At 37.6% G+C, this 10,992-nt stretch overlaps 1 protein-coding gene across 1 annotated transcript; it reads left to right on the top strand.

The window, feature by feature from the left end:
* On the top strand, positions 1-10,736 carry LOC112502763. Its single transcript, XM_025106768.1, has 11 exons — positions 1-233; positions 804-847; positions 3,166-3,246; positions 3,874-3,981; positions 4,596-4,687; positions 4,779-4,853; positions 4,930-4,999; positions 6,983-7,084; positions 7,412-7,520; positions 9,099-9,161; positions 10,396-10,736. The coding sequence occupies exons 1-11, from the start codon at positions 35-37 to the stop codon at positions 10,488-10,490; spliced, it is 1,038 nt and encodes a 345-aa protein (XP_024962536.1). The 5' UTR covers positions 1-34; the 3' UTR covers positions 10,491-10,736.
* The last annotated feature ends 256 nt before the right edge of the window (positions 10,737-10,992 follow it).

The raw sequence follows: 10,992 nt of genomic DNA, 5'->3' as shown, positions 1-10,992 counted from the left end.
TCTAGCACGTAACCGGAGAGCAAGAGGTGCTGCAATGGCAATGGCATCGAAGCTATGTTTCCTTTCGAATTATGAGCATCGTCTTATGAGTGCTTCACCATCATCAAAATCATGGCGGTTTTCTCCGATGAAGGTAATGATCAAAATCAAAAGTCAAACTCAGAGTTTACAACTGAAAGCTTCATCGAAGAAGAAGCGACGTCCGGAGAACGTTGATGGAGAGTTCTTCGTTGGTTTGTAGTTTCATTCTATCTCTTAAACGAATAGCTACAGTTGTTTTTGATGTTAAACCTAGTGATCGGGAACTAAAAAAACTATATGGCGTTTCGTTGCAATTAATACTAAACATATTTTTAGTTATTCCTAGAAGATTTGACGTAGCTATCAAAATCCTTAAAAATGTTCAAACTAGATATCAGATTCGAAGTGCAGATTAGCTATTTGGCTACTTAAGTGACTTCTTTTCAGATTAGAACATTTCCAGAGTTGAGTTTTTGCTCACTGATTTTAAGTTTCTCTTGGTGGAGCCATATCTTTGGTCTATTTGGTCTATTTATGGTGCTAGGGTTGGAGATGCTCTAATGGCTTTTTGGTCAGTGCTACTCACGCTGTGTATTTATGTAGGCATTGGCATTACTTTATTAGCAAACCACAAGATACATCATTATTACAATAATACCCCATCCGGCCATCCCAAAATAATTTGGAACAGAGCATTAATATCTTTTCTACTTTGATGTTGAAGGCATTGCTGAGGTGTTAACAAGAAAGATTACTAGTTTGATACCTTCTCTAATTTGCAGATCATACGTGCATTGATTGTGATACCTGTCGTTGGATGGCCCCGGTAATTACTTTCATTTAGTTGTTAAATAACGTTTGCGATTTACTACAACTATTTCTGTATGATATTGAATTGATGCAAGTATTATTTTTTTGCCAAACTATTGTCACTCCTGCTTTTTCTGCAAATTAAATTCAAAAAGCATGTGACTGATATGAATGTAGGGTAGGATAACTTGATAAATTTTGGGATGATATCAGGAGGATGAATATTTTTGACTTATTTAAGGTTTTATATCTACATAGGTGATCAGTTTGTCCTTGCTTGTAGTATTCTTCTCCCAGTTCTATCCTTGGGCTTCATTGTTGTTGGGCCCTAGGTAGAGTTGACAGACAATTATTATACACTTGCCATGAAGTGAGAAGCCATAATCGTTTGCAGGTTCCGTGACAGTTGATGATCATACGTGTCAAGGTGTTCTTAATTGAAGGAAATACTTTAGCTGCTAGATTGTTAATTTACTGCAACTTCAGGAAAAAAACCTCATTGCTCAATTCGGAAACATCACTTCTTTAAAATGCTAAAATCGTCACAGAATCCCTATTATTCAACTTATATTTTGGGACAATCTGGCTGTCATCCATACACCCATCTACCACCAGTCCACTTACCACTCATCCGCACCATGATACAGACCATCATGAACCATAATCGGTCACTGTTATACCATTTTGGGTTTTCTTGTTTTTTTTCTGTCTAAAGTGAGCTTTCCCAACATGAGTGTGTTTCATGGATTTGTTAGCAATTGTTCCACAAAGATAGTTATCTTCCATCTATGGGTACACAATCCTTTGGTCAATGGTTCCGCCATGGCTGCATTTTGCAAATGCATTTGTTTGGAGAAGGTGGCAAAGAAATGGGTGTTTCACTCTTTCCTTCAAGCATGGTAAAAGCACTAGCAGGGGTGAGATACAATAAGGTTGTTGTGTTGAAGATGGGTTCTATACCGATGTCATGGTTGATATGTTGGGAGGAAGATGGTGCAACCACAAATGAAATTCTGAAGACTTGCTTAAAAATGGGATTGATTTTGCAAACCAAAAGAAAATGGTAGTTGTAGGATCTCTTGATGACAAGCTTTTAGCAGTCCATGAAAGAGTAATAGCGTCCGATCAGGATTATATTCTAACCCAAAAATGGTTAGTATCTGGTCCCATGATTGAGCAAGTGGCACGTGTGGTCACGCTTTTATGTTTGTAAGTCAATTAGTCAAATAAGTTTGGAGCTAGAATTATCAAACTGGCGATGTCACAAAAAAATACTTGGACTGGAAAAGGAACAGTTGGATTGTCTCAAATGTTGTTTGGGGGGTGAATTCTTCTACCAATGCAAGTAACAGTCAACCCTCTGTAAGTCCACCCACACACATTGGATTTGTATTCTTATGTGGTTCCTATTATGGGAATAATTACCTCCTTAACATTGGATGAAGGGACTAGTCTAGAGGACTGTAGTTTGATTGATGCTTTCATCAACTAACCTCCCAAGTTCTATTTTCATGTTGGTTGAGGAAACAACTATTGTAGGCAAAAATCGGGTACTTCTTGTGCAGATTGAAACGACGTCATAAAGAGACTTTGTTCTAGGGTCGGTTGCTTGTCTATTTTCTAAATTGCATGCTCACCTTAACATCCTGGCCACACAAAGTAGTAAAGGTTCTTTTTTTTTTTTTTTTTTGTAAGGGTGTCCGGGCCAAAGCCCGACTAATACCCGGACAAATTTAAAGGCTAAACATGGCCCCACTTAAATGTCGCCAACACTCNTTTTTTTTTTTTTTTTTTTTTGTAAGGGTGTCCGGGCCAAAGCCCGACTAATCCCCGGCAAATTTTGGAGGTTAAACATGGCCCCACTTAAATGTCGCCAACACTCCCCTCCCAGGGCTCGAACTTGGGTTCATGACTATGCCATGCCCAAGCCTTTACCACTAGGCTGGAAGGTTCGTGTCACCTAAGTTCAAAATTTGGGTATGATTATATAATTTTAGTGGTAGCTGTTTGATTCATTCCTTCCTAGGAGAAAGAACAAGATCCAAAGTCTCCTTGTTGTAAAAGTAGGCAAAGTTTCTTCCATACCTAACATGCATCAATGAGATGATAAATATCTAAAGTAGATATTTGGATTTAAAAAGAGCATGACTTCCAAGATCATGTTCAGAGATAGAAGTGTTAAAATTTCAATGAATCCACATTACCTATAGCTAGCTTTCGTGTATGGGGGTTGCATATATTGTTTTAAAGTTTTCTGCATTTTAATGTTTAAAATAGTAGAAGATGATGGTAAACAGTTTGCTCATATTGATAATTACTGATTTGAAAATTCAGGAAGTCTTCACCCGTGTTGATGGCATGTCTGCTGTTTCAAAGCAGCCAAGCTGTCAAGATGAACGCCTAAAGGCTCTTCAGGTATTGTGTCATATAACAGTTTTCAAGTGATATATTGAGATGAAGAATGTGTTGACAAATATTTTCCAGATCCAGTGAATCGTTCACACCCCATTTTGCATATAAGACGTAAAGTTATTATTTATTACTTAGTGAGGGATGCAAGTGATACAAACCTGTGACTAAACACAGAGAATATAAGTAGATTCGTGTTTAGTGTATACTCCCTCCAGAAAATTGTTGTCCTTGTGAGTTGACATGATTATTAAAGAAAATCCATTGACCTAAGTAAGTGATTATCAAATAGAAGACTTCACAACTTCACTCTTATTCACGAAGAAACAAATACCAAAATTAGCATACTTGCAAGGGATTTATTAAACATAAATTTGGGTTATCATCACCTCTGCTCTTAAAAATTTCACCTAGTGTGATACTGGGGAAAAATATGTTCATAAATCTATATATTTGGGATGGGCGCATTTAGGATGACAATATGTTGAACTATCAGATGACATCTTTATAATAATGTAACGTCGTCTCTTGTTGGATCAAGCTCATGCTATGGAATTGTATGTACCCTTCAATTTTGAAGATTTTGGTATCTACAATGATTGTAGAAACATTCTTTTTCTATTCTGTTTGCAGGCTCTCCTTTCATGTCCAACCAGCTCAATCTCTACTGAGAAACCTGCTCATGATATCTTAGAAGTTCAAAAGACATTTCCAATACCTATTGACGTGGAGAGAATTCCGGTAATCTATTCAATGGTCCAACCTGTCAGTGTTCATCAATGTATTTGTGTTAAACCGCGCCGCCATTTCTTGGATATAACACTCTTTTTGTTTTATAGCTGGTTGAAAAACTACTTGCTTGGTATATGAAGTCAATGGATGCATATCAATTAAAAGGCTGTCACAGAAAAGTGATATTCACTCTAAGTGTTTCTAATACGAGAAAACCAACTGTTGGCTCAAAAAATATTGGAATGCTAGAAGTCTATTTGCAAATTGCAATGCATGATAAACAAACCAAAGGAACCTGACATAGCTTGCTTGGAGATCGGGTCTGGGGCTGGAATGCTTGCTGGTTGAATTAACTTTTATTTCCGTATTAGTGTTCATTATTCTTTTGCTTGCTGCATAATGATCTCATAGCTTAAGCATGAGAGCCTTTCTATCTGATAATTACCGAGTTTTGTCATTACTTTAAGTGAATCTTGTGCTGAATAAAATAGGTATGAAGAAGATATGCTCCTGTAGTTTGCCTTATAAGTTTAGTTTGCCTATGATATGATGCTAGTACCCCTGACCATTTATATATTTGTTTGTGCTGTTAATGCTCACCTCCAATTGATGCATATTTCTAGGGGGTGTATCATTGTGGTTATCACTCTGATAAATCATATGGAGCAACATCCTATTTGATTGTTCATCCTGAAGGGAACATTCTTATTGACAGGTCTTTTAACCATTCAAGTTCTTATAAATGAGAAATGTTGATTTCAAAGCAACTTTACTCAAAGTAATTGGTTTATCATAATATTTTGCAGTCCGAGGTACACAGAAAGGCTGGCTTGCAACATCGAGAAGATGGGTGGAGCTCGATACATGTTTCTCACACACAGGTATGATAATGTGATTTAAGCACTGTTTTGACTCCTGCGGTATTATGAGCGACTACTGACATCTCTTTTGAATTAGGGATGATGTTGCAGATCATCAAAAGTGGTCAGAGCGGTTAAATTGTGAAAGAATTCTTCACTCCACTGAAGTATGACGACTTTGCTATTTCATATCTGTCTTTGCTTTCATGACATCCTTCTAACTTCTATGAACTGCATATATGATCGTGGATGCCAATTGTACTTTTTCCTGTACCTCTCCTTGAAGTTTACATTCATATTTTTGTGTGTTTAGTGGACTGAATGATAAGAGCTTTCGGTTCATGCCAGTATAATATATAAACATAGATATGTGTCTGGTATAGTAGACACGGTGCTGCTTTCACAACTTATAGGATGCATGGTATGTCTATGTTTTTTATAGTATTGTATTGGGTTTTGTTTTTGGCCCTTTTGCTAATCTAGTTGTAGATTTTTAAAAGGAGAATGATTCCCCTCTTATGATCCATTGATACAAACCCCCCCATCAATTTGGGTTGTATATAATTCTGAAGAGTTAGTCTCATTTATTGTACATATATATAATTCTACACCCCCCATCAATTTGGGTTGTATATAAGCACAAGGGTTGTGGCGTAGTGGTTGAGGCCCAAGGGGATGTGGTGGAATATCCCATCTATCCCAGGTTTGATTTCAGGCGTCCAGAACAATTGTGGCCACTGAGTTTATCAGGGGCTGATATCTTATGCTCGCAGTTTGCCGGGATTAGTCTAGGCAAAGCCTGGGACACCCTTCCAAAAAAATTGGGCTGTATATGTTATACAAACCAAGTTTGGAGCTGAGTTCTTTGAAGTTGATTCTTGGAAGAACCTTGGTCAGGATGTCCACAATTTGTAAGTGTGAGGGAACATAACTTAATTCTACCGGTCGATTGTCGTGATAGACTGGATTCTTTGCAATACTAATGGTGGCTTGATTCTCGCTAAACATTGTTACAGATCCCTTCAACTTCAATCTTGAATCTATTAAGCAATCAGTGATTCCACACGCCTTCACATATCCCCAAAGCTAGTGCACAATATTTAGATTCAACACTACTTCTTGACAGCCACAACTATTTGTGTTTTGATCCTCCATGTCACTAGGTCACCCCAAACATATGAGTAATCTAGACAAATTTCTTCAATCTGTTGATTTACCAGCCTAGTTGGCATCATTGTGTATCTCAATATTTTGATTTGATGATCTTCTGAAAATCAGCCTATGTTCTGGAGTCATTTTTAAGATACCTTAGTATTCTGTGCCCGACATCTAAATGATATTGAATTGGATTGTTCAAGAATTGACTTACTAAATGAAGCGAAAAAGGAATGTCTGGTCTAGTGTGTGATAACAGGTAGATCAATTTTCCCACAAGTCGTTGGTAGTCAACGTACCTTCCTTTTACTTCGGGAGTGGATTCTTCAAGTTGGGTTAAACAACGTATGATTAGTTTCACATTGATGGTAGCCACTTTTAACAAATGATTTTGCAAATCTATCAAACCAGGGCATGCGAAGACTATTTTAGGCCATAGAATGACTTTCTTAGTTGCAAACTAGATGACTATTCAGTTTGTTTTCCAGTCTTGGCGGAATCTGCATATACGATTCCTCTTTGGGATCTCCATTGAGGAATGCATTTTTGGGATGATGCAATCTTCTACTAATTTCTTAATCAATCATAAGCCCTCTACTCTTTTAACTTGAGTTCTTTAATCAACCTTCTGCCGTCTATTTTTTTGAAAATGGAATATCTTGAAGTGTCTTATTTTTTAGCACCGCCTCTTTTCCATGTTCTTTGTAAGATTTATTGTTGCATGGTCATGTATGTATTCCCATCTATGTTTAATCAAACATGGTGCTAGCACATACTATTGTAACTTTGTTGGGTACTTCGGGGTGGGTCACAAATGGGGCTGTCTATGATATTCTTCTAATCTCTTGGAAGTGTTATTTTCGGCTGGTTTTACTTCCCTTGAGTCAATCTTTCATTTTTATGCTCAAATCTAGTTGGGTAGAGAAGTATTGATGCGTTTCTTCTCATTAATTGAATAGTACATGTATAATTCTCATACAGCTCTTTATTGTCAGGTAGATGTTTCGACCATCAATGTAGAGACAAAGCTGACCGGATGTGGACCATGGAGTCTTAGTGATGATATCCAGCTTATACACACCCCAGGCCACACAGAAGTGCGTAGATAAGTTAACTTATTTCATTTTGACCATACAATTATCATGGGTACATTATTGATTAGGTAATTCGGGGTAATGTATATGACCATTCTCCAAATCCTGGCTTGAAGTTGTTTGGTATTCCTTTTTTCTTTTGTTATCCAAAGTTTTCTATGAACGAAGTGAAATTTGGGGTGAAAGAATTTTAGACAACCAAATTCTAATCTGCTGACATTGAGAATGATCTTGCCTTTGATAGATAATTTCTGAAAGAGATGGTATTCCTTTCATTGTTGCAATACATAAACAATCAATGCTTTATCTGCACTGTCAATGTAATGGCAGGGGTCGGTCTGCTTGTTTTACAAGCCCTTAAAAGTACTTTTCACGGGAGATCATCTGGCAATTGAGGAATCTTTGTTGGACATTGCTGAGCAGTACAATAAAGATTCAGGTATAGCTATTTAATCTTCAAAAGTTTTAAATTGAACAAAGAAGTGCTTCAATTTGGTTAAGAAGAAACAGGAAACTCGGAACAGTGTATTTGTTTTTCTTTTTAATGTTGTTATACACCTTCTACTTAGCCAAAAATGCCAATGCAGTTGTTTCTCTAAAATTTTGCTCTTAATGCTCAAGTCAATGGGGTGATGTGGATGGAGATAAAAAGGATAGCTACAACCACCACTATTACTAAAAGAGTGAGAAAAAGGATCTGGAAAAAGGAAGGTGATATATAAGCCAAACGAACCCGATATACTCAATCCATAGGTGGGGTTGATGTATGCAGACTTGACATTTACCCGTACGGGTAAAACGGTTGTTTTTGTGAAGACCAATGTGCGGAAACGGAGAAAGTTTGCAGCAAAAAGAATCTCGCACAAGAAAAGCGAGTTAGAAACAAGCAACAACAAAAACCACACACCCTTGAGTCCAACGGCTCACTAACACTACCCCACTCCCTCTACCTCTCCAGCTCCCATCTACGCTAGCTACAAATCTCCACCTCTAGTCTGCTACCATAATCTTGCATCTCAAATTACTCCTATGAGAGGTCAATGTCCTCAGAAATGTCTAAGGCCACCATGTCCAACCTCAGTTGCTCCTCCCATGTCCTCCTTGGCTTACCCCCTCCTTGCCTCCTCGACAATCACACTTTCCTCTCTTCTCGCCAGAGTCGCCATTTGTCTTCTATGAAGCCAAACCACTGTAATATTCCCTCTCTCAACCTATCTTTGATGTGCACAACTTCCAACCCCACCCGGAAGACCTCATTTGGTATCCAGTTAATCCTTGTCCAACCACAGGTCCATGTAAGCATCTTTATTTTTGTAACTTCCAACTTCTTCTCATGGGCCTTCCTTTCACACAATTCTCCAACCCATACAACATAGTTGGTCTAACGGCTACCATGTAGAATCTTCTCCAGTTTTAGGGGGACCTTCTTGTCACAGCATCTCTGTGGCAGCCCTTCACTTTAGCCGCTCTATCTTTATGCGATGTCTTATATCATCCCCGGCCTCATCCCCTTTGAACCATAGAGCCTAGATACTTGAAACTATCCTTTTTGGGTATATATGAAGTAAATTGATACCTATAATGTAACTGAAACACAAATGGTAATGGTATAAGATCTTGAGACCCGACTTGTTGACTAACATTCTTTAAACTTTTTTAGTATAAAAAGATCTATAAATTTTGCAACTTAATGCTAAAGATATACTTTTTCTGGCATTAATGTTCTGAAATTCTGGACAGTTAATGTGGAATAATATCGATTGCCATCATGTAAAAAGCCAGTCGGTTCAGTAATACATTTGTATCAGTACAATAATCAACATTTAAGGTGATATAACCAGCTCTTTCAGTTTGATTGCTACTTGAAAGTAGTTACTCTCCCTGTGGTGCATTAGCATGCAACACCGTGGAGCTTGCCAAGTGCAAGCGGTTTTATGATCACTGATCAATGTGAACCTTCTTTGATAATTTTCCTGTTAATATTTTGTAATCCGATGATTTTGTGTCCAAATTGCAGTGTCTATACAGTTGGATAGTGTCGCCATGTTGCTTGAGCTGGAGTTCGAGTGGATGTTACCAGGTAGGTCTATTTTTATTTCTACTTAGTAATTAATAGTACTCCTTTTAAAGAAAAAGAAAGGGTAGTATGTTTGGTAATCTTTTATATGAGACATATGGCACAGGACTCGCTAAGCAAAACTACACTAGACTAGTATATCCACTTGGAGGTGAGGTATGGGCGGTGGGATGTATGCAGATCTGACCATTACTCCAAATAGTAGAGCAGTTGTTCTTGTGTAGACCCAAAACTTTCTAAAAAGTGCGCGAGAAAAAGAAATTTAAGCAGATAGTTTCAGAAAGCTTGTAATATTGGGCTGGTTTGGTTGGGCTTTGTTTAGTGGGTCCTAGGCCTCTGCGTGTTGCATTATGGGACCTTCTTCTCGTATAGGAGTTGTCTTTAGAGCCCGGGCCACAACCATCATGTGGAGTGTGCAGCTGTAATATAATGATGGAGGTTTGCAAGCAGAACTTTATCGAGATGCATTGCGCTAGCTTCCTTCGTCTTAATTAGTTTACTTGTCATTATAAAACAATGAAATACTACACAAATTTTGAAAATGTAGAAGTTTTGTAGGGTATAGGTGATGTCTGTGTACATCTGACCCCCATACCTCATCTCCGGATGGGATATACCGGCTCGTTTGTTTTGGTTTTAGAAGTTCATTACTCCCTCCGTCCCAAAATAATTGTCTACATTTCTATTTTAGTTTGTCCCAAAATAAATATCCACTTTCAAAAGTAATTACTTTCCCTTTCTATCCTTAATTATGAGATTGGAGAAAATTTGTTTATCTATTATTAAAGGTAAATTGTATTGTAGTTAGTTAAAAAGTGTAATGTTTACATCTTCCTAAAGCTGGTGTCTTTTTCATTATTGACATTTATTTTTGGGACAGTTATGTGCTTGTGTATATGCTAAAGGGTATTCCAATGTCCTCCCGACGATTAACCACATATAGATTGGTCATTGTATCTGTTTCTTCGCTCAAGTTTGATCCAACTTCATGTATAAAGTATGTGGGCCATATATATTGTTTTGGGTCATATATTATATGGCTACCTAAAACCAAACGAACCCAGTATATCCTCACTCATAGGTCACATGTGTACAGACCTGACCTCCACCCCAAATAGTAGAGCGGTTGTTTCATGTAAAAAATGGAGGACAGTTTAAACTTGTAAATGAATCGAAATAATGAAGAGATGATTGGGAGGAAGAGTGATGGGGTTGGGTTAATACATGTTATTGGCAGGTCATGGAAGGAAAGCTGTATACAAGGATGTTGAAGAGAAGAATTCCAGCCTCAAAGCCTTCTTGGCTGCTAAACGGCATACCGGCTATTTCTAGTAGCCACGGCCGACTAAGGTATTGTAAGCTTTGTTCGTGATCTCGTTAATTTGAATTTATGTCGTAAGCCCATTCTAAATTCCAAAGGCTCGGCCTTGGTGAAAAGAGGATTTGAGAAAACTCGACTCTGGATTACTCTTGGTGATTAAAACATTCAAAGTTGAATTTCGATCATGTAGAATTCAATCTTGCCGTGTAATATTAAAGTCGGGTGGGGTTCGTATGTGTGGTGTTTAAATTTGAGAGTTACTCTTGAGGTTCTAAATGGTGTGAGACGTGATATTGATGGCGGTACCGACCCTCGAGCTTAGGAGCCATAGCGACTAGCGAGGTTGGGCTTTTTTAAGGCGTGTTTTATGCTGGAAAATATTAATATCATATATAACCATATGTTTTTTTTATTATTACTCAATGAGTCAATGTTACTAAACAATTTAATTTAGGTTATATATATATATATATTAAAAACTAACAACTGATGCATTGAGAAGGTAAGAGATCA

This window comes from Cynara cardunculus, unplaced genomic scaffold, assembly GCF_001531365.2.
Source record: "Cynara cardunculus var. scolymus isolate 2C unplaced genomic scaffold, CcrdV1 Un_Scaffold_1888, whole genome shotgun sequence".
NCBI lineage: Eukaryota > Viridiplantae > Streptophyta > Magnoliopsida > Asterales > Asteraceae > Cynara > Cynara cardunculus.
The sequence above is the reverse complement of the archived record's forward strand: the minus strand, read 5'-3'. Positions and strand labels throughout refer to the sequence as shown.

Bases quoted from the DNA above. Each gene is read 5' to 3' on its own strand.
- LOC112502763 (XM_025106768.1), top strand. From the start codon at position 35: ATGGCAATGGCATCGAAGCTATGTTTCCTTTCGAATTATGAGCATCGT. The intron at 234-803 runs GTTTGTAGTTTC...TCTAATTTGCAG, and splicing joins TGATGGAGAGTTCTTCGTTG to ATCATACGTGCATTGATTGT. The intron at 7,521-9,098 runs GTATAGCTATTT...TCCAAATTGCAG, and splicing joins GCAGTACAATAAAGATTCAG to TGTCTATACAGTTGGATAGT.